The following is a 27331-nucleotide window of genomic DNA, read 5'->3' as shown; positions in this document are numbered from 1 at the left end:
TCAGACCTTTGTTGATGGATGAAATAGTCGACGGCAGGAGAGTTACATAAGTACATACATACAAACTAACATTACATTACGCGAGCGTCTTAATTAGAAAATATCCACGAACAAGAGATAGCGTTCGGACTGGAGACTACAGAAAAACGAATGCGCCAAAAAGAAAAACTCTTTCAAAACGGCCTATGCGACCAACCTTCGGAGGGATCAGAATACTTACGCACCCAGCAGCTTTTTTTTCCCTTTACACGTCTTACGATGGCGGTTCATGGAGGACTTCGTCCCGAAGCTACTCCCACAGCCTCCCAAGCAATGGTGAGGTTTTCTCTGGAAGTGGGAATCGATATGATCTATTCAAAAACTATCAGACGCAGTCGCGAAACAGAAGAAAAAACGGAATGCAATTGAACTCTGACTTTTTAAATTGTGCCTGGCAGTAAAATCCTGCGGACACAAATTACATACAAACCGTCCAGGAGTGACCGCGTTTTTCCTACGTCTGTTTGCGGCGGATAGCTGTCTTGACGATGCTACCATTGGCCGAGGCCTCTTTTCAGTCCCAACCTCGGAATGAACCCCCCGATTCGTAGGCATCATCAACGGTTGCTCTCCTGCAAACCCAGTTGGGTTGATTAGTATGTCGCTCTCTTGCGTTACCAGAACAGGCCATGATATGGCTAAGTCCATCAGACGAGGGCGTCGTAGAGCCACTGCGTACCTAGTAGCGGGAGAGAATTCAATGTAGGCCAACCACTTTTTCCTGGTGATGCGAACAGAGGTTGAGGGGCCGCTTCCGCCGTGTCGACGTTGAACCGGGTGGAGTCAGCAGGCAACGTCTGTGGCTGCCCTCTCGAGCTCCCGGCATGATTAAAGTTGATGGTACTACCCTCTGGGAATGCTGTGACGGGCGGTAGTAAGGCGACAAGCAAGGCATTGTAGAACGATTGCGTACCTGGTGGTTGGGATGGCGTCAAGTAGCAAGTGCACAGTGCTAGGGAAAGGAGACACGACTCGCAAGAAGCTCCCGATTGCATGTTAGTGCTTGAGGTTTAATGAAGTTGAGAGTTATATGCTTTATACCTGGCACTGAACTCCTTGTTGTTTAAAGCAGAATATGGAGACCTCGCCGTAATTGGAGTAGCTACCCTGGACCCTAGTACTTTCATCTAAGATTTGACTAACATATAGCCATGAATGCGTCACTCACCGGCGCTAGTGACGGAATTAAAATCAACCGGCGTCAAGTATAATCGGGATTAAGCTTATATTCCGCCCCTTGCAGTGCTAACCAGGTAAGTATTCAGGGCGTTAAGTGTAATAACACGCCGTTACGACCGTTCGGACGCTTTGAGTACTTCCAAAGTACGGCACCATGTACCCGCTGCGAGGGACAATTGGTCAATTGAGCGGAGCGCCTGAAAGATGATGTGAAGAACACAACATTTAGCTTAATTATTCGTCGAGCTGAAAGGTCTGATCAAGTTTTGCGGTTACTTCCGGTGGTGGGCAGGTTCAAGATTTCGATTGGATTTCGAACACAATAAGGAGTTAAAGTAGGATCTGGCGAGGACTTCATCAGCCATGCGAACAGCAAAGATATTTTTACATGGTCTGTCACGCACGTCTTTCAACTTGTAACGCCCTTGCTTGAGGTGATGGCCGTAAGGAAGCCCGACGACAACGGGGGATACTTGTGTCTGTCTAAACGAATCCGAAATGCGATACTGACTTTCCCGAGGAGGCTTTGATTTACATGTACCTTCAATGGCAACATTCCGAAACAAGTACAAAACCTTCGACTTCGCCCCCAAGTCAGTTGGATCTGATTTTTACAACCATGTACTTCTGCCTCACATTACCTGGATCCACAACAATCGCACCTCCCCACTCCAACCGCACTCAAGACACGAATGAGGAATACGAAGTCGCATGTACTTTGCAACTTCCTGGCTCTGGAGCAACGAAGGACGTTCTTATCTCATCTGAGGCCGATCGAATACTGAGTCCGCGACATGGCATCTTGGAGCGAAGCATTGACAGATGGTTTAACAAGTGATTGTTTTTTGCTTATTGTTCGTATGAAAGAAAGGCGTTGCGGTCCTCACTATCTGTCAGGTGCCCAGACAATAAGCTAAATCAAGAGTCATTTGTCCTAGGATTTGCGCAGTTCTTCGCTCAGGTGCCCCCTACACCCTTGTTTCGGGTGTATGGGCGATTCACTCCACCCACCTGTTGCCTGGAGTGTAAACATATGCCAACCTGCGAAGTCAAGTTTCAAGGGAGGATAGAAATGAATTAGAGGTAATCACACCACACAAAAAGCATGCTATTGTGCCTGTTGGTCTGGTGCGCCGTTGAGCTCGAGAGATCTGTTTTAACCACGTTAGGTCATAATAACTCGGCGAATCCAGAGAATCATTAATGCAACACATAAACGAAGACACATGGGACCGATCACCATGTGCAGGCTGGTGCCAGCCAACAGCGTAGTAACACTGCTCATGCGATGATGGCTCTGCCGCGGAGGAGATCAACGGACTTCAAGTCTTGTGCAAAAGCGCAGGAATGGTTTTGTGGAACAATTGTCGGCGAGCAAGCATGGTAGTCTGGATTCATAATCTTGTCTCGTGAGGGCGGCGCTTCAACTTAAGGATTACGTCATCTTATCAGTTATCTTATCTTATCTGTTCTACTACCACCAGGCTACACCCACCTTTTCTGCGCTACATTCCGACACATTACAGATTACCATGGCGCTGTTGGAATATCAAGCGGATCACGTTTGTGAAAACAATGCTCTATAGTTTTCCCTTTATTATTGTTCTATAGCTTCATGTGACAATATGTATTTCAAACTTTACGACGTATTTAGGTAGGTACTTGTAATTCGAAGACCTCGCGTGTTTGCGAGGGTCCCTGTCCACCCGAGTGAATGAGGGGACACGTTCATTGTAACAGGCGCATACTGACGCCAGTTGACAGTCACTCCCCTTCCTTTTAGACAAGGCAGTTTGATATGCTCAATCTGCTCCCATAAATGTTCAGAAAGGACTTCGTGAATATTTGCACCGTGCTGAACTGTGAAAATCGACATTTCGTTCAATGCTTTCCAAGTCTCTGGATGCTCGAAAAATGAGTCCAAGGAAAGCCAATCACATGGACCCAAATCTTCTAAATTCAATGGGCTGATGACAAGGCGAATCTCCCTGATGCTGTTGTGGGGATTACATGTCGCCAACGTTTTCAGGATGAGTTGGAGTTGGGCCGGTGGTAGGGGGAGATAAGTTTGTTGAATAACATCGCCATTTGGGAGATGCAGTGAAGAAAAAGATTCAATTTGGACAGTTAATGTGATGTGTTCGAGGCAGGAGAGGACGCCAAGATTAATATCTGTTGGCCCCCGATTCATCATGATGTTTGTTGGAGGGAAAACACAATACGCACTCTGACTATTGCAAACATCAAGGACCAACTTGCGAAGTGAGGCAGCAGATATGTTGATAATCTCCTGGATATCCGACATATAACCTCTGTGCACCTCAAACACCTTTAAGGTAGAGAAGTCGAATGGCGATTTGGGAAGAAGAATGCGCTCGTCTATGAGTGCAAGCTCCTCCACCTTCACTTGACGCGCCTGAACCGGCACAACATCCAAAGCTGGACGGTTTGGGAAACGGTCTACCTCGAGTCGCTTGAGATCCGGAAGATCATGTAACAGCTCGATGGGAATCCAGTAGAAGCACAGTTTGACGGTGTGCAGGCGGTTCTGAGATAGAAGACAGAGAATGTGTTTCCGCAAGGTTTCATCGCTTTCCTCCCATGTTCTGATGCTGTGGGCGAGACTAAGGCGCACAAGGTTGTGACTCCGTTCTGTAATCTGCGAGAGAACGTAAGAGCTGCCAGTCAATTGCTTGCGCTCGAATGGTCCTTCCAACGTAAGAGATTTCACTCGGTCGAGAAGGAAGGGATATACTTGAATCACATGGGCCAAAAACTCGAAGTCAGGAAAGGTCCTGCCTGCCATACAGCTGATATACAAGTTTTGAAATAACTTTGAGAGGCAAAGCTCTTGGAGAACTGGATACGATTGGATTAGAGCGATAATTGTAGGGATGTCTGTGGGAATGTCGTTGTAGGTGTCGATGATGTGATTCATGATATCGGGGGGGAGTGGAAGATTCCACTGCGTAAACATCAGCTCCGAGTCTGTACTCGGCTGCTTGCGAAATCGTTGGAATAAGGATAATCTGGAGAGTGACTTCCGTCCCTTACGGAAAAACTTCAACATGGCGCGTAGGACTGAGACTGAGTGGGAGATCGGAGAGGGATGCAGTAGTGACGCTCACGATAAGGCAATCTACTGCAGGCAGGCTGTGTAGTCGATGATTAGTGTTAAGCGGCGATAATTGACTCGGATTAGGAACATTGACGCTCATTAGGCATACTCACGATACTTAGCCGTTCTACATTCATCATTTATCTTCTTCGTCAAGTCTCCACGCTTCGCTGCTGGAAGTTGTCGCTGTTAAATAACCCTTGAAGCCAGCAAATGTTTTCCATACAGTAGTCGTGAGGGTAAAAGCGTTAAAAGAGTGCACAATTCCCGGTCCGTAACTCGCCGAACTGCACTGTGCACCATGCACGTGACGGCTTGTCTCGCCATCGTTGCAAATTCGATCGCGCTTACTTGACAATTTCGCCATGGCCGTCTTCCGGTTCTCCGTCTTCTGCAGGTTCTTCCCTGGGCCCTTTATAAACATTGCGGCAATACCCAACGACCCACATTCTTACTTACTACCATCGCCGCAATGTCTCCAGCAGTTTTCCACAGTGACCCCATCGTCCTGAACGGTGCCAAAGCTAACGCGATCGAAGATGGTTTTGGAACGCGCGCAATCCATGTTGGCTCTGAGCCCAATGTCGAGACGGGTGCCGTTATACCGCCCATATCCTTGTCTACAACATACAAGCAGGAAGCGGTCGGTGTTCACAAGGTGAGTTGTGGGTTCTTCCTATTTACTGTTGGAACGTTGGGGCATATCAGTGCGCATGACACTCGATGAGGGTCAACCTTGGTCCGCCCGTTCTTGCAGGGCTTGCATGATCCGTTTTTTTTTTCTAAACTCTCGCTAAAACTTACAACAGGGTTACGAATACTCTCGCTCTGCCAATCCGAATCGCAATGCCCTAGAAGCCACCCTCGCCTCTCTTGAATCAGGGGGAGCACATGCCCTTGCATTTGCATCTGGCTCCGCCACAACCGCCACGGTCCTCCAGTCCCTGGGACCCAATGCGCACATTGTCAGCGTGAACGACGTGTATGGAGGTACATTCCGTTACATGACAAGAGTAGCCAATGAGAACCAGGGATTGGAGACGACGTTTGTAGATCTAGAACATGCGGATGAAGATACCATTAAAGATGCGATCCGCGAGAATACCAAGGTTCATTCTATTTCTTCTTTTTATTTCGACTGATGGCTGACTAACTTCTCGGCAGTTAATATGGATTGAATCACCCACAAACCCAACCCTCCGCCTGATCGACATACCCCGCCTCGCCCAAATAGCCCACAACCATCCATCCCACCCCCTCCTCCTAGTCGACAACACCTTCCTCTCCCCGTTCTACTCATCCCCCCTCCTCCTCGGTGCCGACATCGTCATGCACAGTCTCACCAAATACATCAACGGCCACTCAGACGTCGTCATGGGCGCACTCATCCTCCCGCCCCACTCACCGGTACACGAGAAACTCCGGTTCCTACAAAACGCGATCGGCGCAGTTCCAAGCGCGTATGATTCGTGGCTCGCGCAGCGGGGCGCCAAGACGCTTCATCTACGGATGAAGGCGCACGGACAGAATGCGTTGATGGTGGCTAGAGTACTAAAAGCGAGCCCGCACGTCGAGGAGGTGATTTATCCCGGATTGGAGGGGGATAAGAGGAACGCATTGGCGTGGCGGATGCTCTCCCCACATGCGAGAAAGTTTATCGGGCCTTTGGAAGACCCAGGGACGGAAGGGTTCCCGTTTAGCGGTATGATTTCGTTTAGGATCAGGGGCGGGTTTGAAGCTGCTGAGCGGTTCTTGACTTCTGCGAGATTGTTTACGTTGGCGGAGAGTTTGGGTGGTGTGGAGAGTTTGGCGGAACATCCTGCGAGGATGACGCATGGGAGTGTGCCGGAGAGGGAGAGGGAGTTGTTGGGGATTGGGGAAGGGTTGATTAGGCTGAGCGTTGGGGTGGAGGAAGGCGAGGATCTTGTTAGGGATGTTTTGCAGGCTTTGGAAAAGGTGGGGGAGGCGTGAGGGGATATACCATGAATCCGGCGCTGCAACTTGACTGACACCTACGTGAAAACTCGGACTAGATGCTGTTAGATATGATGCGCCGTGAAGTTAAGGAATCAAGTTAAGGCTCTTCTTCGTAAAGATAAGATTTAAGGAAAGTGACCAGACTTTTACAAAGAGTCAAAACATTACAGCGGAATCGCCTCAATGACATATGAAACAATGTAGTAGAAACACTTGAAATGCGATTACTAGTAAAGTCATTTGGACACTTGATGTCGCAATCTGCGGACAGAAAAAATTTGAAATGGAAGTACAGACAATGTGTCGTCATCGGATATGCTAAGTGCAGAGGTTAACCAAGGTAATAAAAGGCGACCAACCTTATGCCCAAAGCTCGTCGAGGAGAGAGTCCGAGAGACGCCGTGTGCGGAACACAATACATGGTGTTCACAGCATCAGAGAAGGCCGTGGGCAAGTCAGATGAGCGGTGTAGACAGTAAATAAATGGGTAGTGTCTATGGCTAGTACATCGACTTCCAGTTCCAGAAATCAGATTACAACGTTGGAAAATGCTTGTTGCACGTAAATCTCCGGGACAGAATCCGAAAATAAAAATGAAAAGAAGAAGAATTATTCAAATTCGCAGAAGTCGTGAATCGTGATACCTTGGCGGCTCGCAAGATTTCGTAAAACCCACTGGACAATGATTCCAGCCTCAGGTATAAAGATACTAAGTGCTTACATGTGTATTTCTGAGTCCTGCCGCCTAACGTTCCTGGTGCCTGACGCACCGTTCGAGTGGAATTATCAAGTATATAATGTCACGCTCAAGGAATCTACGAAGAATTGAACCAGATTCTTGTCAGATTCTGGTTGCTGAACAGGCTCTAAAAGTACTCGACTTACATAGCCTCGTTGTTTCAAGTTGTACTATGCCCTACCAGCACCTCGGCGCACCCTATGAGTCGGCGGTCACTGATCGTCACAATTTTTGGCTGGACAAGCGTGATGTTGCGTGACAACGGGTGACAACTTGAAAAATTTGTCCAGCCAAAATGTGTGACGATCAGTGACTGACGACTCGTAGGGTGCGCCGAGGTGCTGGTACTATGTTTGTTCAGGTGTTTGAAACTTTTTCACCGCTGCGCGATTTCTGCCTCACCACTACATTGAATTCTTTAAATTTTTAACAAGCCAATAATATTTTTTCTCTTCTATATGAATATCTACTTTTTTTTGGTATAAATGTGTTGTGTTCGCTGTCAGAGGCGTTCCGGTGCTCAGGGTTCAGATATATCAGGAGACGAACCCCATATAGCCTTGTTGTCTGTACCTGTTTGGTATCTATGATCTTGATCACAAGCAAGATGACTTCTTTGAAGGGCCAACTGGGAGAAGGGTGGAAAAGCTACTATGTTTGCATTGTTCAATATGGAGGCTGTTCTTACCTCCCCACTGCTCCCACCTCCCCCAATTCTTTGCTCTTCCTCCACTTCTCCACATCCGTGACCAGAATGCCCGACTTGAAATCACCCGCAGAGCTACAGAACGGCGCAGCTGCGTTCGTCAACCTCATCCATGTTCTCTTGGGGGTATACGCGTGCGTCTGTTTCTATACATCAACTATATGGCCTGACTGCGACCTCAAGATACGAATGGGTTCTTTCTCTAAACTTCGATTTCGGTTTTTTGTTGGGAAGGAGGAAATTCTGTTGGCCAATGGTTGTACCTTTCTACATCATACCCCTCGGACTCTTCTCATCATCGTCTAGATTTTCTACTTCGCGAACAGATATCTCCTTCTTTTTGCACTGGTAGGGGTGTAAGTTGTTGAGTTTTTCTTTTCAAAAAACTGCTTAGCTGACCACGAGCCCTAATTCACAGCATTATTTCCATGGATGTTACTTCAAAGGTCGATTGCCAGGCCCTATACACTTTCAATCAAATTGCAGGCAGTGCTGCAATGGGTCTAGCAAACATCAATCTTTCGATCTGAACGTACGTTGCATCCCCCCATCTTCACAATGTCAAATCAATTCCTTGTAAAGGATGGCGATATGGTCGCAAAATAAATACATCATTAGTCTCCTTATCCTAATCACTCTCGGTCACTGGTCCTTGATCTTACAAGGTAGATAGATACGTTGCTATCAAACCCCTGTCATGGTCTGAATTTTCCTCTGACAGGTATCCAACTGAAAGCAACCTGGGTCGACGGCGTGGGTTGCGCCATCACCCAAACGAACAACACCATCCTCGCTGCGACCTTCATCTACTCAATGTGTTTCGACCTTATCATTCTCCTGCTCAACACTTACAAGCTCCTCAATTTTCATGACAAGACGGTGAATCTGCTTGGTCGGAGCTGACTCAGACGAATGATATTCGAGGATAGTGTTTGAAAGTCCGGTTCGGTCCGGTTTTTTGATGCCCAGGGGCGTTAACCGTAACCGTAACTGGTCTGCCTTTTCCCCAGAAGTCAAAAGACCAGACCGGACCACAAAAAGACCGCAGACCGCGGTTTTTTGCGGTCTATAGACCGGTTTGGGTCTGCATCAGTTTTAACCGGTTTATGACCGGTCTTTAGGCCAATATTTTAAAATTATGAATCGGTAAATTTATTAACATCTCTAATAGCTTCAAAACGAGCCCAAGAACGTTAAATTCCGTTAGGAATTGGTGCTTCTATAAAATAAGTCTGGTACATCTATTATTCCCAAAAGTAATTTACATTTTAATTCATATCTCTCTCGTTTCTTTACCAAATCGTACGTTCTTGGGTGCGTTTTAAAGGGTATTTAAGGGGCTACAAAAGACCGGTCCAAACCGGTGAAGACCGGTTCACGTTAACCGGTTTTTTTGCGGTCTTTACATTTCAAAAATAAAAGACCGTAACCGCAGGTCCGGTCTTTTGCAGTCTTGGTCCGGTCTGGTTACGGTCTTTTTCCAGTCATGAGACCGGACTTCCAAACACTATTCGAGGATGGGTTGATCTTCTTCTCCATAGCGTAAGTTGATACAAGTTCGCTCCAGCAATAAATACCTTACCTATCCACCCCCTTTTAGGTTCCTGGCAAACCTCTGCTCAACCGTATTCATGCTCCTTAACCTCAAGCTGATCATGACCATCATCAATGTCCCCGCTGTCATTGTCTCCTCAGTTCGTCATAACCCCGCCCACCCTATTATCATTATGAACAGTTCATCCAGATCGTCGCATGCCGTGCGGTTCGTCGCCTCACAAACTTCGCCAACTCAGGTCTGGAAGTCCAGTAGGCCTCATTGCCCTGTTGCTATTACTTTCCTCATACTCACAATTCTCTCACAGTGGACAACCATAGAGATGGAGATGTTCACCCATAATGAGGACACCCTAACATTTACGAACTATAAATATCAGGGAGTGAGATGGACTTTGATCTTAATGTGGAAGCGAAAGGAAGTTTTTGAGGTGTTAAAAATTTCATAGGACAGTATTATTATTGGTCTTGCTCCTTTTGGCGCACCAACCAGAGGTGGATAGTTTTGATACTGTACATTAGAAAAAGTACAGAAATATGAAAACAAGAGAAACAAAAATGGGATGGAGAGCTGGCTAGGTATGTATATGAGAGAAATCAATCAGAAGAAAGTTACACATCAATCCACATAAATGACGGTTGTTTATTTTATTAAAGGAATAGTTGGTGGTTCACAACATTACTTGAGGAAACCAATGTTTTATATGAATATTTTTACAAAGGGAGAGCTCAACCCTATGAAAGAGCAGAAAGGAAAAAGGTGCAAGAAGGGATTAAACTCAGCCAACCTCACATAAACAAGCACAGAGTTCCATTGAGCTAAGAGACTGTATAGGGCTTAGGGGTGGATGGAACTATGGAACCGAGTTTTTGATTTTTGATTCTTTTGAAATTGGTTCCAGTACATACAATGTTTCTCAATAGATCCACTCACAAACTTGAAAAAGCAGCCACTTGAACATTATAAAGTTCCACATATCTACCATTCTTTACCTCAATCAATTTCACATGAGTGCATTGCTGAACTACTTTCCCTTGATATGTGCATCTGTCTCCAAGAACAGTTAAAATCCTTAGAAAATGAACAAGAGTAAGGTACCCACAAAATCATATCAGCATTTTTTACAATGCTTCCAATTTGCCATCTGAGTTTTGTGGGTGTTGTACATCACAGTTTTACAGAGATAAACCTATACTGTAGTCTATAGTATAGTACACACCACCCAGTTTTTGTGCACCATAAAAACCACAATAAAAACCCAGAAATCCTTTTTTCTTTTGCTCATATTAGTGTAAATACTATCAGTCCCCACCTGAATCCAGGATTTTAATGGTAGGGAGTAGATACTTGCTCAGATATAAGCCATTCCAAGAAATCTACTGAAAGAATTCAGTTTGTAGTTGTTTGTCCCGGCCTTTCACCCGTCAGTGCACGGACCACAATATCACGTGTTTATGTGTCTGAGTTGAACGTTGAACGTTGAGCGCCTCCTTAGATACTTACAACCATCCCATGAGCGCTGAGCGCTCACCGAACCGCAAAGATACGTCCGCGGAACAAGGGGAGCCAACGGAATTCAACGATCGACACGGGTCTATTTTCACGAAGGCGATTCCTCGCCCACGAATCACTTTATATGATCTTCTCGTGCTCTTCACCACCATCGGTTTTGGGATTGCCCAAGCAATTACCTCGTTCATTGGGACAACTATCGTCTCCGTCACTCTCCAATGGATTGCCAGTATCGTTATTTTCCTCTTGTAAGTACTGTGCATATAAATTATGGTTTTAAGCGCATGCTGATCCATTTTCACAGCTTTTTCATTCTTTCACTATACAAATCTGAAGATCCAGAAACACAACGCATGAAATGGTTCTTCCAGACGGACTACTCCGGCACGAAATTTCCGAAGAATTTGAGAAAGCCAACGTTGGATGCGTTGAGGACGGAACCCCATCATGGCAAAGTTCCGATTATCACTGCAAACAGGATCTTTGTGACTATCACTGTGGTCATTTTTGGGCTCACAAAAGCGACGCTTGCCTATGGCGGGTTCAACACCGCAGCGAATACCATAGATTGGATATTCGGAATCATCATTAGCTCAATGTACGCACCGTCCCACATTCTTTCCCCCGAAAACGAACTCATTCGCGTTGATAGGACTTACTGTCTGGAAATGTACCAAGACAGCTCAGCGGATGTGTGGCCAGCCTTCTTCGTGGCCGACTATGAGCCTGTTCTTGTCTCAGGTTGAATATTTCATAACCTCGTTGGTGAACTTTTACTGACGACTAACTAAGGAGGTTCTTTTATCGGGTTTTCGAGTTTGTTTTTGTTCGGAATGGTGGTCATGGCCCTCTGGACAGCATTCTGGTTATTTGCTCTGTTTATTTTCTGGCAGTGGCAGCCTCTCCCCAGGAATATTCCTGCTTTTCCAGCTGTCTTGGATGATATCCATTTTCTCTGTTGCAAGACACTTGTAATCATGTTTACAATTCTCAACGCTCTTGTGGGAATGCAGCTGTTTCGAACGTTTAGCTTCGTACTTGGCGTATTTCTTAGGATGAGGCTTCCCTCGACATTCTCTAGACCCCGTCTTTTACCGCGCATCCGTTTCTCCATGACCAATGTTGTCTTTTCGAGACATTTACAACAGCTTTGTGAGTAACACTTTGTTATAGGCTTTTTTCTGTATCGGACTCACCGTTGCAAAGATGGCAGGGTAAAACCCTACATTGTACGCGCTTTGACCCTATCGATCTCGTTTGTTCTCGCGTTCGCTTTGTTCGTCTCTCCCATAGGATTTTGGTTTCCTACGCGGACTTTGTATAGCCAACTTCACACGTCGCTTTGGTACCGATTGACTCTCACTGTTGCAATGGTGGGGATGGGATTTCTAGTTACTTATTTCTCGATGTCACCATTGAGCTCAGCCGATGTAGAGTGATACCCTTACATACTTCTATTCATGTATTCAAAATGCATCAACTGACACGGATCATTAGGAAATCTCGGGGTACGTCCACCAAATGACATCGCATGCAGCTTGACTTCTCATCAAACAAACTCTGGTTATCCTTGCAGCTTCTCCTTCAAATCTGCCTCCAACTCTTCACTAGTAAAGTCATTTGGAGACGTGGTGTCGCGATCTGCGGACAGAAGAAATTGAAATGGAAGTACAGAGAAGGTGTCGTCATCGTATTGCACGTAAATCTCTAAAGATGCCAAGGAAATGCCCTTGTCAGTGCACGGACCATAGTTGATGGGTGTTTTGTTTTGAGCGCTTCCTTAGATCCTTACTACAACTTGACTACAACCAAGGGGCATGCAACCGAGCATCTGGCCATTTCAACCATACCTATGACCCCGTGAGATTTATCACGTGCCGCCCAAATTAGTTGTCACGCTTGCACCTTATCTTTACTTGATCATGCTTGTATCGTGCTATACATACTCTGCAACGTTAACACACTTGTTGCACCCTCAGATTTAGACCCTCAGCAGACCCTGTCATAAAAAAGTGGCCACAGTATTCCAGTAGGTAGAGAGATGAAATCATTATCCTCCCCCACCTTCTCTCTTTTTCTAGCTCATGCCGAAAGCACTTGTTCCGCTCACGATCCCAAAGGCTATTTATTAGATTGCCTGGTGCTCCCGAAATTCTGACCACTATAGATCAGAACTGTTATCACATTATTCGTTGTGATGTTTGCAATTTTGATGTTACCCTCACAGTTACTGCACATCCTCGGTCTTTCTTCAAGCATTGGTGTGGCACTACATGTTTCAGACTCCAGAGAAGCCAAGGGTTTCCAGATCTAAAACCTGTTGTCCAACCAATTCCCATCCTTCTAATTACGACACCCGAAAACCTTTCAGAATGAGGCATACAAATTTCTTGCCCTGGCGAGTCCGTCAAATGGCTTTCCGGAAGCGATAACATCGAGATGCTGAAGGAGGATCTGAAGCAAGAAAGAGCGCCAACAGTTAGTGTTGTTGGACCAACTGGAAAGAAGAGACGGTAAAGGCGTAGATTACAATCTGGCTTGATAATATCAGCGTGACACGATGTGACTGGAGTGTGCTCATGTATTAGTTCTCACGGGGTCATAGGTATGGTTGAAATGGCCGGATGCTCGGTTGCATGCCCCTTGGGAATATGTATACTCACCAAGTCATTTTAGCTGTCTCTGCGCCCTAACCCGCCTATTGCATATGCATCCGCGAAGCGCGTGTCCATCACCCAATTCGGCTCGTCCCTCCACTGAGCATGATCCACCTCATCCTCCGCCCCTTCCTTCCCACAAACAGCCCTTTTTTATGACTAATCTTCCCCGCTCTCCTCGCCATTTTATTCTACCTGTGCATCCATATGAGAAGAAAAAAGCCCCTTTTCAGGGTTCATGCACTCGCTTTCGTGGCCACAGTATCCTACGGGCGTCAGGATGATTCCTCCCACAAAAGTCAATTCGGGGAAGCCGTGGTTCATTGGTTATGGTGGGCTTATGCCAATGTTTTCGAGTACGAGGGAGGATGCGCGGATGTAGAAATGGAGAGAGGGGGTGAGTGGATATGTTGTTGAGGTCGAGCAGGGAACGACGAGTACGATTCGGAGGTTCGTGAGGTTCTGCATCCGGTCTAACTGATTCGACTATTCAGTTTAGGATCAACGCGGCTGCCGCATTTCCAACATCTCCGGCATTGACTACTCGTCATTGCACACGCCAGGAGGTTCCAAAGTGAACGTTACCTGGAGCCTCAACATAGAGCGAGTATGTAAGTCATCCATTTTTTAGTCGTTTGCACAAATCATTCATGCCTTGTGTCTTCTGTGTCTTCTATCTCTCGCAGTACGCAACACCACGCACCAATCTTGACGAGAATCCGCGAACGACAAGAACGCAAGATATGTGGCCAAGTCAATGCATTGATAGGATTTTATGAGAGTGAGCACTGGGCGCAAGGCGAGAAGGCGACAAGAATTGTTGGAGTCATGCAAGTCCTCTCCCGCATTGCACGTGTCTTGAATCTCACTTACCCGTGGTTTAGCTCTTCACTCGCGAAATCTATATTTAACTTTCGATATGTTCTTGGCGTCAACTCCCCCAGTTCGTCCAACAAGAGTACCAAGATTTTCATCAAGTTCTATTATCTGAGGTCCCAATTCGACGCCCAGCCGCACTCGACCGAAAACGGAAACCGCTTTAAAGCAACTCATCCTTTAAAGTCATCTATTTCCGACTTTAAAGGACTTTGAACCTTGCTTTGCGGCGACGCTATCCGAGACTATTCAATGGGTTTGGGGATGAATAAGAAGGATACAGGGAAACAGTAACGTCCCCACGCTTGATCGCCCTTGCATCACGCAGGATCACTCATGCTTATTCTCGGCGACCCCGCAAACGTGGAAAGACGGGTCGTGAACAACTGTGCCTGTGGTCTGACGCGGAGTTTGGCATCCTGCTGCCTGCTGATATACTGTCCTTCTGTTGCGCGTCTGGCTAATCATCGCATTTGTCGATCTCGAGCAGGGCAATGCAGAGTTAATCCAGTGATATAAGAAGTTGGGCCGCCTGGGCGCAATGCGAATAAGCTATTGCGATCATCGCTTCGTGAACTCAAAACAGCCCCAAGCGCTGAGGCACTAGCTCAACTTGTATCACACGCCGCGTCTTCGTTTTTTTTTTTTTGAGGACACAGACTGAGGAGTTGTTTCAGGTTTCTTGGAATATAAGTAGTTAGTCAACATTCCCTGACCACGGGAAGTTCCTGTCAGGACTCAGGAACAATTCCGTTCACGAGCTTAAAAGTTCGAACAGGTATCTTACAAGATACCCTTTTGAGTCACCCTCCGAATCCGACAAAATACATCTCTACAGGTTTCAAATCCAGTCAAACATCAGGATGAGTGATTATTATGCTTTATCTTTTGTCACAACCTAAAAACTGAATTCACAGTAGAGATCCTGGAACGACTACTAGCAAATTTGGTTCGAGAAATGATCGTCAGCTCCTTGGTTCTCGGCTCTACCCGAGCGACTTATACATATCTCCCTTGATGGCATCCTCCAACATCGCGCCTAAGCAGGCCTGAGTGAGTGAAATCTGGCAAGATTATACAGCAGAAAATATAAAACCTCGTCGATTCCGAAACATCCTTACGTTCATTCCGAACAAGTTCCCTCAACCCTCGACCTCAAGGTCGTTGATACTTATGGCAGACGCCACTCCAGTTCCACAAATCGTGCTCAACGATACGTGCGTACCAATCAATCTAATATTATCGACAAACCTGACCTCTCTCTCACAACACAGTTTGGGCGCGGCTTTTATCGGAGTTGTCGTTTCTGGATGGTAAGTGATCATGGTAGCATTTTATAACCGTTTGCTGACTGCTCCGCAGCCTTTTTGGGGGTCTGAATCCCCTTTTCCCTTCGCTGTTCTAAAAAAATTGACGGCGTTATCCTAGTTTCTTGTGTTCAAGCGTGGTACTACTTTGTCCACCAAAGCGATCGATGGCCGCTGAAAGCCCTGGTAGATATCAACGTTGAAATTTGCTTCTCCCTTGAGCTGATCATCTTGCATAGGTTTCGTGTGTGATGCTTACCGACACCATACATCAAGGTCTGATCATGCACAGTAGTAAATCATCCCGACTTTATCGTCGTATGTTTATTTGACGATTTCCCGCAGTCTACACGTATACCATCACGAACTGGGGCAATGTGGCTATTCTTGGCGAGCTCGTTCCGTACGCGATGATGCTTCTGTCTCCAATACTCACTTGTTAACCTTTTGAATACAGGACACTGTTGGTTGAGGTCGCGTTTAACGTGAGTCTCCCAATTGTTTGTATGGGTGGACGACCTGAACCACAGTTTGCTGGTAGGGATTGACCACGTTTTTGGTGCAATGGTGAGCCCCTTCCGCCCTCTAGTTTTTGTGTTGAGCATCCTTTGTTGATTAATTTCTGTCACGTCGTAGTTTCCTCGCAATGCGGATCTGGCGATGTCAGTTTCCTTTCACTTGAACTTTCCCACCATTAAATCAAATTAACAGTGAGCGATAGAAACGTGTGGCTCATAGTCATCGTTGTGAGTGCTTATTTTCAAGCAGTGGACTGCGGCTAATAATGGCACAGGTGTTACTTATCTTGGGGGAGTTTGGTTTGTTATCGTTAGTCGCTTTTCTTGGGCACCTTTTTACCCAATTGCGCAACAGGAGTCAACATAGGTCTCTAACAATCCCATATTCTGATTTAAAATTATTGACTTGATTAACTCAACTAGCTTATACGATCATATCGCAAGTGACCCACTTCCTGACCTGCTCAATTGTAGTAACCAGCATGCACAGGTTGAGATTCAAAACCGTCGTTCAACTCGAGCACCTCCAGGTGAGGAGTAATTATTAGACTTTCTATTTTTCTAACACCCATTTCCCTTCCAATTAATAGCCTTTATCGCTCTCGAGCAATGCCCTAGCAGCTGTCGGCGACCTCGTCATCGCCGCCTCATTATGCACACTGCTACACCGCTCTCGCACTGGTTTCCACAGGTATGGTTAATTGTTTCGCTCCCTCTCGGCATAGCCTAACGCGCTCTCACCCAGATCGGATACCATCATTACTAAACTCGTACGTGCTCATTCTCTGATTTCTCCCGGCTTGAATGAACATTGCGCAGATAGTTTTCTCCATCAATACAGGCCTTCTCACCAGGTAAGCCCACGTCACCAAGCTCCTTGATGCAGCAGTCTCACAGATTGCACACAGCCTTTGTGCCTTAGCTTCCCTCGTTTCGGTACGTTTTTCTTTCTTCTTTCGAAAATGGAATGTAGTGATAAAGCATTCATCGCTAGACCCTCGCGGGGCCGACAACTTTTTATTATATCACCTTTTTCTTCTGCATAGGACGCCGTAAGAACTGCTTTCTCTGCTTGCTGCAGACAATTTACTAACACCAAAGATAGTATATACAAACTCCTTGCTCGCAACGCTCAATGCGAGGAAGAAGATTCGTGAACTGTCCGACGACGTTCAAAGCAGTGGAAATAATATATCTCTAAGCTCGTTAGGAAAGGACAGAAAGGTTTCATCTGGTCGGGTAGGTCTCGTCGTCTTGAGTCAAGCCTGCTTCCTATTGATGTAACGTATCCAGCAACAGCAGAATATCTCAATCATGATCGAAACAAAAAAAGAGTTCGGGACGGGTTCTGGGAACAATGTGGAAACAGGTTTGGATGTAAAAGTGGCAAGTCTCGCATCCATGTCTGCGCGCGCGACAGCTTATTTCTTTACAGGGTTCTGGATACGTGGGGGCAGAGCCTGAGTATGAATCAGCATGAAGCGTGCTTCGCAACTTGAAGCACGGTGTACAGACTTTGATTGGGGATAATTGCATGAAAAGAACACCAATGGATAAAAGCCGGCATGAAGGACTTCGACAACTGAAAAATAAATAAAACCCCAGCCAGTCCGCCTTATAAAAGTAATACTTACCTCTGACTCTACTCTGAACAATCGCAGAACAAACGGACCATCAATGGCTTCAACACAAGGATAAAATAAAATAAAACGCGGATACCCACTTTAACTCTGACTAACCGCACATATTGGAGACGAATGCGAATCTTTCAAACAGAGTCTCAGTAACCTAAACGAGAACAGATTGTTCGTATAATGGCAATGTTAAGCGCAAGCCTTCAGTTTGAACACCAACGTTGGATCTTTCAATCGAGTCAAGCGTCTGCTCAGCATCGAAATAAAAAAATGAAAAAGTCATTCTACCTTAACCCGGAACCTCTCCAGCGCTCGTCATCGGACCTACTAAAGGGCACGTCATCAGCACCTACTTACAGCCGTTTTCATAACGATAGGCCAAAAGTTCAAAATTACAGATACAGTCGGACTTCAAATTCTAACTATGTCCACGAAAATCAGCATATATTTCAGGGATGACGAGCACGATAGATCTACAGTTATACTAAATAGAGTCATCATCCGACAACTTACACGTACAATTTTAGACTCCGCCTGTACGTGTATTTGGTCAGATTAGGCCTATCGTTATGAAAACGGCTGTAAGTCAGTCCACCAACGTGGACATAAATCCATCACATACACCGCCAAACCAGGGCCAGGTCACAGAAATCTGGATCAAATTATGTAACCACACCCAGGTTCAATATCACGTCGACCTGTTGACAGCTGGGTGCCATGTGAACTTCGCACTAAACACAGCATGGCAACAGGGACACCTGTCTCGGGGGTGGAGGAACATGTTGAGAATGGGTGGTGATCCAGGCAATGCTGGTATATCAGGCTGGGTATGAGCTGCAGGGGTTTACATCTCATTTCCATAGATTTATTCACATATGACAGTGACCCTAGCCCTTACCAAATGGACCAACCGAACCTGACAATGCTTCATACTATATGGGGCCAGCGGACTTGGCCGAACAGGTGGGCGCCTGCCAATAATGGGCGCTCCTATTGAAAATGATTCACAGTTGTGTGCCAATAATGGGGGCTCCTATTGAAAATAACCCACACTTTGCACCAATGCCATTATTATTTTGCGCTCTACAGGTGAAATTATTTTGAGCTCTGCAAGGGGTGCAATTATTTGCACTCTATGGGGATGCAATTATTTGTGCTCTAGAGGTGCAATTATTTCAAGCTCCACAAGAGGCGCAATTCTTTTGTGCTCCATGGGGGCGCAATTCTTTTGCACTCCATGGGGGCACAATTATTCCGAGCACTACAGGGGGCGCAATTATCTCAAGCTCCATGAGGGGCGAAATTATTTGCATTCCATGGGGGGCACAATTATTTTGAGCTCCATAAGGGATGCAATTCTTTTGCACTCCACAGGGGGTGCAATTATTTTGTGCTCCACAGGGCGCACAATTCTTTCAAGTACTACTGTATGTACCTTGTGCTGTTGATAGGGTCAGAAATAGTCTGTATCCAGCATTGTTTCAATGTCAGAGTGTGCTGTGCCCAATGTGAATGTGCACCAAAGGTCAGAGTGCGCCCAATGTGAATGGGCACCAATGTCAGAGTGCGCCCAATGTAAATGTGAACCAAATGCCAGAGTGTGCCCATCAGAGTGCACCCAATGTGAATGTGCACAAATATCAGTGCACCCAATGTGAATGTATGAAATGTTGGAATGTAAATGGGCACAAAATGTCAGTGATTATTTTTCTGCATGAAATGTCAGTGTGCCCAATGTGAATGCATGAAAAGTGCGCCCAATGTAAATGTGAACCAACTGTCGGAGTACACCCATCAGAGTGCACCCAATGTGAATGTGCATGAAATATCAGAGTGCGCCCAATGTGAATGCATGAAATGTTGGAATGTGAATGGGCACCAAATGTCAGAGTGCGCCCATCAGAGTGTACCCAATGTGAATGCATGAAAAGTGTGCCCAATGTGAATGGGCACCAATTGTCAGAGTGTGCCCAATGTGAATGGGCACCAGATGTCAGAGTGCGCTCAATGTGAATGCACACAAAATGTGAGTGGGTGCCAAATCACTTGTACCTGCACTAAGTATGCATCTGTGTCTGTTATTTTCCAGTTGTATTTCCACCCATTATCTTTTTGCATGAAATGTCAAGTATGCCCAATGTGAATGTGCATGTGAGTGGGCACCAAGTCACTATGTTCCTATGGCATTTATTTTGCACAAAAAATATGTGCCCCCCCAATTGTAGTAAATGCCTGGCCCACTTTGGCAGGGATTTATGGCACTGATGCACTGCACCCATTGGTCTCATTGGTGAGTCCTAACCTGTGCAATTATTTTGCGCTCTACAGGCGCAATTATTTTGAGCTCCACAAGGGGCACAATTATTTGCACTCTATGGGGGGTGCAATTATTTTGTGCTGTAGAGGCGCAAATATTTCAAGCTCCACAAGGGGCGCAATTCTTTTGTGCTCCAGGGAAGCACAATTATTTCGAGCTCTACAGAGGGCACAAGGCGCAATTCTTTTGCGCTCCAGGGTGCAATTACTTGCGCTCTATGGGGGAGCAATTATTTTGCACTCTATGTGGCGCAATTCTTTTGTGCTCTAGCAATTCTTTTGTGCTCCAGGGAAGCACAATTATTTCGAGCTCTACAGAGGGCACGAGGCGCAATTCTTTTGTGCTCCAGGGCGCAATTACTTGCACTCTATGGGGGAGCAATTATTTTGCACTCTATGGAGCACAATTATTTTGTGCTCTAGCAATTCTTTTGTGCTCCAGGGAAGCACAATTATTGTGAGCTCTACAGAGGGCACAAGGCGCAATTCTTTTGCGCTCCAGGGCGCAATTACTTGCGCTCTATGGGGGAGCAATTATTTTGCGCTCTATGGCGCGCAATTATTTTGTGCTCTATGGCGCGCAATTATTTTGTGCTCTAGAGGTGCAATTATTTCAAGCTCCATGAGAGGCGCAATTCTTTTGCGCTCCAGGGCACAATTACTTGTGCTCTATGGGGGAGCAATTATTTTGCGCTCTAGAGGTGCAATTATTTCAAGCTCCATGAGAGGCGCAATTCTTTTGTGCTCCATGGGGGGCGCAATTCTTTTGCAGTCCAGGGTGCAATTATTTGTGCTCCAGGGTGCAATTACTTGTGCTCTATGGGGGCGCAATTATTTTGCACTCTAGAGGTGCAATTATTTCAAGCTCCATGAGAGGCGCAATTCTTTTGCACTCCACATAATATCAGAGTGTGCCCAATGTGAATGCACACGAAATGTCAGAGTGTGCCCAATGTGAATGTGCACCAAATGAAATATGAGCCCAATGTGAAGGTGCGCCAAATGCGAGTGGGTGCCAAGTCAGTATATACCTGCAACAAGTGTGCATCTGCACTTGTTGTTTTTCAGTATGTATTTGGAGAGTGCCCAATGGGAATGTGCACCAAATGTCAGAGTGCGCCCATCAGAGTGCGCCCATCAGAGTGCGCCCATCAGAGTGCGCCCATCAGAATGTGCCCATCAGAGTGCGCTCAATGTGCCCATCAGAGTGCGCTCAATGTGCCCATCAGAGTGCGCTCAATGTGTTCTATTCTGACTTTCTAAGGTGTCCAGACATGGGTAGGTGATGATACCTCTCATGCTCTCTCCCATTTCGCATTTTTCTCTGCCATCCCATTCTCCTCCCATTTCCAAAACATTTTATGGTCCTATCCTGACTTTATAAGGTGTCCAGACATGGGTAGGTGATGATACTCCCCATACTCTCTCATATTTCGCATTTTTTACTGCCTTCCCATTCTCCCCCACCCTCCAGGTCACTCCCAAATCACATTGGTGCCTCCCAAATGCCCCATATTTCACTCTCTTGGATGGTACAGGATATACGCTGGGCTCTGGGCTCCAGAAGTACACTTCCTGGTTTAATCTACAGGAATTGAAGATGGAATTCCTGGAATGGTGGATGGATTTCATGAATTTTCAGGATGTATTCCATAGATTTGCAAGATGGCTCTCAGCCAGTAACCTACAGCTACTTTTATCCAATATATAGTTATCTTTCTCTGTAACTTTTGGCTGAGCCTTAAGAAATGAAGAAGAGCACTGCAAAGCTCTGGACAATAATCAACGCAACATGCTTGACAGAAAAATCACACTTGTGAGAGTGTGACAGCCTAGACAAAACAGCTGAGTATTGAATTCGGTTGGCCACAGACAACCGTTGCTCTAAAAAATGGTATCAGTAGATGCTGAATTGTGTCTAAATTATGATTCCAGCTTGTTTGAGCATCCAAGCTTCTTCCCCCATGTTTTGTAGCATGAACTTGTAGAATTATCGGAATGTTTGCCTTTGTTTGCTTGGCCCTTCCAACATCTTTCAAGTCTTTTGCTGCCATAAAATATTTACACAACTACTGGTGCTTTTCTAATAGGTATAGATCGATAGAGGACATTTATACAATTCTAATGATACTAAATTTGTACATTCAAGCTTCTTCCCCCACCCCCTGAGCTGGAAAATATACCGGACATGGCCAAACTTTGACAAAGTCCAAACATCATTTGGCGCAAAAAAATTGTTTCAGTGGGGCACATGATGTCATTCAGCAGGGCAGCTACAAACTACTTTGGTCCACGCATTTACTACAATTGGGGGGGGCGCATATTTTTTGTGCAAAATAAATGCCATAGGAATATAGTGACTTGGCACCCACTCACATGCACATTCACATTGGGCGCACTTGACATTTCATGCAAAAGAATAATGGGTGGAAATACACACTGAAAAATAACAGGTGCAGATACATACTTAGTGCACACATTTGATGTGCATTCACATTGGGCGCACTCTGACATTGAAACAATGCTGGACACAGACTATTTGTGACCCTATCAAAGCACAAGGTACATACAGTGGCACTTGAAAGAATTGTGCCCCCTGTGGAGTGCAAAAGAATTGCGCCCCCTGTGGAGTGCAAAAGAATTGCATCCCTTATGGAGCTCAAAATAATTGTCCCCCCCATGGAATACAGATAATTTCGCCCCTTGTGGAGCTTGAGATAATTGCACCCCCTGTAGAGCTCAGAATAATTGCGCCCCCATAAAGCGGAAGTAATTGCGCCCTGGAGCACAAATAATTGCACCCTGGAGCGCAAAAGAATTGTGCCCCCCATGGAGTGCAAAAGAATTGCGTCTCTCATGGAGCTTGAAATAATTGCACCTCTAGAGCACAAAAGTAATTGCGCCCTGGAGCACAAATAATTGCGCCCTGGAGTGCAAAAGAATTGTGCCCCCCATGGAGCGCAAAAGAATTGTGCCTCTCATATTGCGCCCTGGAGCACAAATAATTGCACCCTGGAGTGCAAAAGAATTGCACCCCCCATGGAGCACAAAAGAATTGCGTCTCTCATGGAGCTTGAAATAATTGCACCTCTAGAGTGCAAAAGTAATTGTGCCCTGGAGCACAAATAATTGCGCCCTGGAGCGCAAAAGAATTGCGCCTCTCATGGAGCTTGAAATAATTGCACCTCTAGAGCGCAAAATAATTGCACCCCCATAGAGCACAAGTAATTGCACCCTGGAGCACAAATAATTGCACCCTGGACTGCAAAAGAATTGCACCCCCCATGGAGTGCAAAAGAATTGCGCCTCTCATGGAGCTTGAAATAATTGCACCTCTAGAGCGCAAAAGAATTGCTCCCCCATAGAGCACAAGTAATTGTGCCCTGGAGCACAAAAGAATTGCACCTCTCATGGAGCTTGAAATAATTGCACCTCTAGAGCACAAAATAATTGCACCCCACATGGAGCACAAAAGAATTGTGCCTCTCATGGAGCGCAAAAGAATTGCACAGGTTGGGACTCGCCAATGAGACCAATGGGCGCAGTGCATGGGTGCCATAAACCTCTGCCAAAGTGGGCTGACCCATTGTATGAGGGGCTTTTTTTCATGCCGCCCATCCATGGTGAAAAATTCACCTGTTGTTGCCTGCAGGCGCAACAACAAGGCTGCTGTCAACACATTTAAATACTTACTTCACATACAACAGGTTAATAATATGTCTATTTAACTTTCTCCTGTGTGGTCCCCCACAGTGGTACTAACGAGGCAGCACTCTGGTTAACTACCTGAAAGAACGATGGGCGCAACAATGGGATCCGTGCAATTGGGCGCAACCCATGGGCACCAGAGGCAAAGTGGGCTGATCCGTCCTCTATGGGGCTCTGTTTGTGCGGCCCACCCATGTCGCATGGCCTATTTTAGAGTCTCGGCCCAGTCATTTGCAAGGCCGAATTCTTGACAGCTCGGCCGAGTCCGCTGGCCCACTGTTGATGGGCACCTGTCACACACCGCTGGCCCATCAATGATGGACCCATTTGACTGCCCTAACTGATTTATTCATCCTCAATTCAAGAGCATAAACAAAAGAATAAATTGTATTTTAACAAGGGGGAACACATGAGTTATTTACAACTACTTTATCTACTACTCAAGGGCAGGCCGTTCGTTGAGGGAAGAAGCCATTCATCGAGAAAGGAGGCCATTCATCAAGGGAGGGGGAGACCATTCATCAAGGGAGGGAGGAGGCCATGCATCGAGGGAGGGAGGGAGCCATTCATCAAGGGAGGGAGGAGGCCATGCATTAAGGGAGGGAGGAGACCATCTGTGTGTCAAGGGAGGGAGGAAACTGTCCATAGGGAGGGAGGGGACCATCTGTCGAGGGAGGGAGACCATCCGTCAAGAGGGAGCAGACCGTCAGGAAGAGGTGTTTGTCGAGAGACGTTCGTTGAGGGAGGAGGCCATGCGTTGAGAGAGGGAAGCAGCTGTTCATCAAGGGAGGAGGCCGTGCATCAAGGAAGGGAGGAGGCCAATTGTCAAGAGGGAGGAGACCTTCCATCGAGAGGGAGAAAACCGAGTTCGTCAAGGGAGAAAACCGTCCATCCGTCAAGAGGGAGGAGACCATCTGTGTGTTGAGGGAGGAGACCGTCCGTGTGTTGAGGGAGCGAGGAAACCATCTGTAGAGAAGGAGGAGACCGTCCGTCAAGGGAGGGAGACAATCCATCGAGGGGCCATTGTGATGGGTGAGAGGAAGTGGCAAGGGGACTCTGACTTCAAGCTTCAAGCTCGATGTGGTGGGAAGGAAGAACAATGACTTTCTGTGTTGGGAACTTCAAAAATTCAACATGCGCACATGATGTCGGAGTTTCAATGGACTTGAAAGAAATTGCAGCTCGTTGTTCACAAGCCTATTGCTCGGCATTTAACACATAATTATAGGAAATCAAACAAATAGAAATTGCATATTGAAAGATCAGTACACTGTCTCTAACATAGGCCTTGCCTTTGAGTGAAATTGGTGGATATTCTAATTTTGTGGTAAGGTGGTCATTATGTTTACAGCAGAGCTGGCACCCATGTCTGAACCAGCTGATGGCCAGCTGGACCTGGGCACAGCATGTAGATCAGATAGCTGACAGCTGACAGATTTGATGTGCATCAGGAAATTCGGCAACCTGCCATCAACCTGTTGGCGATTTGGCGGTGTACCTCCTGATCATTTCTCAACTCGTCCGGAGCCCCAATCCCAGCCCCACCCCAACCAAAAAGCATCGCGAACCTCGTCGAGGTGGGCTTGGGGTGGGCTTCCCCATCGGTTGAGCCACCGACACACGCGTGGGGAACAGAATACTTATAAATCGGTGTGCTCAGCAAATCTGGTTGTCCATTAATGATGGATGATCAACCAACGATGGGTGTCCTCGTACTTGTTCTTGTTCTTGACCTTGAGATTGAGATTGTGATTGAGATTGAGGGGATGACAATCAAGGCCATTCAACAACGACTCTGACCTCCATTCCACTTTCCTGTGGAAAGCTTGCAACGTCGATGCCTCCCTACAAAGCATAGATGGGAGCACAGAGAGTGGTATGAGTATGGGTATGGGTATGGCCCGTATGGGTGGTGTCTGCAATGAGTCCGGAGGTACGTCTGGTAATGTTCGTGAATTAACAAGGGAAGACGATGGCGTGCGGTCGCATGGACCGCCTAATGAGGGTGTAGATGTTGAGCTAGAGCCTGGTGAAGATGTTTCCGGTGGGGGCGGAGAAGGGGATGATTCAGAGACGAGCGGCAGTGTCAAGGGCAGAGTATATGTATTGTCTTGGCTAATGGGCCATAATAAAAGGAAGGGCATGACAACTTCGGCGACATCGTCACTAGCAATAGTGGAAGGCATCTGCGAGAAGAAGTATTTGTCTACTACACTTACCTATATCAACCCCAAACCCAAAGATACAATGTACCCCTAAGCACATCGACATCTTTCTTATCCATATCCACAATCGTTATCCCCTGCATCACCCCATGTCAGCAGCCCAAGCTATAGGAAGCTTTGTCAACACACTCACCAACGAACTCCTTTGTTCCATTCGGCAAACACGATGTACACACTCGTAGTCATAGGTGGGGTTTGCTTGTGCAGTGCGCGTGGCAGTCGATGTGTCCTGGAGGTTGTGTGGATATGAGCGCCCTGAAAATTCCCGACTTGGAAGTCGACGCCAGTAAACAGTCAGAGCAAAGTCGGAGATCTTTGAACACATCTCTCACTCAAGTGCAGAGAGTTTCCGGACAATTTTTGGTTTTGAGTGGCTCGAGCCCAGATGAATTTTCTTATCAAATGAGGTTCAGGAGGAGGCCTGCCAGATATATTTCCGGACACCAGTGGGATTCATTGACTGCTACGTTCACATAAATTTTTCCTGCACCAGCGGAGAATGGGCGGGAGAATGGGATCGATATGATCTGTGTTACGATTAGGTAAGTATAGAAAAAGACCAGGACATGCGAAGCAGTGGCCCACACGCCACAAACGAAACGAACAATGCTTCAGTGCAGGGCAAAATCAAGGGTCATTTGACTATTGGAGAATGAGCCGCACTTTGTACGCCACCTTGAAAAAATGGCGGGAATGGGAGAGGTTGTTGGAGGTGGCGATTTGAGTCAGGGTCAAAAGTGAAGAAGGTCATCGGTGCTGCCAGCACTTGCAAATTGAGTTCAGCTGCGGAGCTTACCTAATAGTAATACCGATCACTGGTATTTGTCTGCCAGTTCCCGGCAGAGCCCAGGATTTTGTAGTTTACATACTTTTGATGCTGAGCGCTGAACGTTACGTTGAAATTTGGCAGGTGCATACAGTCATTCACCAGTCAATGAGGCACCCAAATAAAGAATGGCGTCGAAAATTTTAAATACAAGGGATTTGGACATTATGAACTGAGAGAAGTGTGCGCATATATCGTACCCTATGTAATACCTAGTTATAAACTCAAATTCACGTTGTTGAATAGTATATCGCATGTTATCAGTGCTGCCAACGAAGATCAGTGTGAAACCAGTCAATGAGGCAGATGTCACGCTGTCCTAATTTGGGCATTTTGCTTAGTCACTTCAGTTTCCCATCACTTCGTCAGACGTCTGTGGCAAGTGTGACAGAATGTGACCTTCCCCCTTTCAAGTGTGATTTGGTCCATTCAGTGGTTT

At 46.3% G+C, this 27331-nt stretch overlaps 8 protein-coding genes across 8 annotated transcripts; 7 read left to right on the top strand and 1 right to left on the bottom strand.

Moving 5' to 3' along the window:
- Positions 1-2857: 2857 nt before the first annotated feature.
- On the bottom strand, positions 2858-4703 carry LACBIDRAFT_328712 (uncharacterized protein; the record flags this gene model as incomplete). Its single annotated transcript, XM_001882727.1, has 3 exons — positions 2858-4183; positions 4450-4463; positions 4535-4703. 3 exons carry the CDS (start codon positions 4701-4703, stop codon positions 2858-2860), a joined length of 1509 nt encoding a protein of 502 aa, XP_001882762.1.
- An 88-nt stretch (positions 4704-4791) lies between these two features.
- On the top strand, positions 4792-6307 carry LACBIDRAFT_185287 (uncharacterized protein; the record flags this gene model as incomplete). Its single annotated transcript, XM_001882848.1, has 4 exons — positions 4792-4994; positions 5146-5445; positions 5501-5988; positions 6037-6307. Exons 1-4 carry the CDS (start codon positions 4809-4811, stop codon positions 6305-6307), a joined length of 1245 nt encoding a protein of 414 aa, XP_001882883.1. The 5' UTR covers positions 4792-4808.
- Positions 6308-7806: 1499 nt separating this feature from the next.
- Positions 7807-8288, top strand: LACBIDRAFT_299964 (uncharacterized protein; the record flags this gene model as incomplete). The annotated part of the gene is made up of 4 exons (XM_001882847.1): positions 7807-7892; positions 7942-8014; positions 8065-8114; positions 8177-8288. 4 exons carry the CDS (start codon positions 7807-7809, stop codon positions 8286-8288), a joined length of 321 nt encoding a protein of 106 aa, XP_001882882.1.
- Positions 8289-8341: 53 nt separating this feature from the next.
- Positions 8342-8661, top strand: LACBIDRAFT_299963 (uncharacterized protein; the record flags this gene model as incomplete). The annotated part of the gene is made up of 2 exons (XM_001882846.1): positions 8342-8423; positions 8480-8661. The coding sequence occupies 2 exons, from the start codon at positions 8342-8344 to the stop codon at positions 8659-8661; spliced, it is 264 nt and encodes an 87-aa protein (XP_001882881.1).
- Positions 8662-9244: 583 nt separating this feature from the next.
- LACBIDRAFT_299962 (uncharacterized protein) lies at positions 9245-9633 on the top strand (the record flags this gene model as incomplete). The annotated part of the gene is made up of 4 exons (XM_001882845.1): positions 9245-9300; positions 9359-9452; positions 9503-9564; positions 9621-9633. 4 exons carry the CDS (start codon positions 9245-9247, stop codon positions 9631-9633), a joined length of 225 nt encoding a protein of 74 aa, XP_001882880.1.
- Positions 9634-10825: 1192 nt separating this feature from the next.
- LACBIDRAFT_299961 (uncharacterized protein) lies at positions 10826-12264 on the top strand (the record flags this gene model as incomplete). The annotated part of the gene is made up of 5 exons (XM_001882844.1): positions 10826-11073; positions 11130-11423; positions 11478-11566; positions 11618-11977; positions 12032-12264. The coding sequence occupies 5 exons, from the start codon at positions 10826-10828 to the stop codon at positions 12262-12264; spliced, it is 1224 nt and encodes a 407-aa protein (XP_001882879.1).
- Positions 12265-13866: 1602 nt separating this feature from the next.
- LACBIDRAFT_328709 (uncharacterized protein) lies at positions 13867-14574 on the top strand (the record flags this gene model as incomplete). The annotated part of the gene is made up of 4 exons (XM_001882843.1): positions 13867-13879; positions 13901-13932; positions 13982-14093; positions 14114-14574. 4 exons carry the CDS (start codon positions 13867-13869, stop codon positions 14572-14574), a joined length of 618 nt encoding a protein of 205 aa, XP_001882878.1.
- Positions 14575-15531: 957 nt separating this feature from the next.
- Positions 15532-17663, top strand: LACBIDRAFT_299960 (uncharacterized protein; the record flags this gene model as incomplete). The annotated part of the gene is made up of 21 exons (XM_001882842.1): positions 15532-15575; positions 15633-15671; positions 15721-15731; positions 15787-15851; positions 15905-15959; positions 16011-16068; positions 16123-16150; positions 16207-16232; positions 16302-16327; positions 16377-16411; positions 16459-16483; positions 16539-16550; positions 16607-16713; positions 16774-16874; positions 16929-16953; positions 17003-17037; positions 17092-17119; positions 17178-17235; positions 17289-17422; positions 17477-17569; positions 17619-17663. 21 exons carry the CDS (start codon positions 15532-15534, stop codon positions 17661-17663), a joined length of 1050 nt encoding a protein of 349 aa, XP_001882877.1.
- Positions 17664-27331: the final 9668 nt, after the last annotated feature.

The sequence above is a fragment of the Laccaria bicolor genome, genomic scaffold (genome assembly GCF_000143565.1).
Source record: "Laccaria bicolor S238N-H82 LACBIscaffold_18 genomic scaffold, whole genome shotgun sequence".
NCBI lineage: Eukaryota > Fungi > Basidiomycota > Agaricomycetes > Agaricales > Hydnangiaceae > Laccaria > Laccaria bicolor.
The sequence above is the reverse complement of the archived record's forward strand: the minus strand, read 5'-3'. Positions and strand labels throughout refer to the sequence as shown.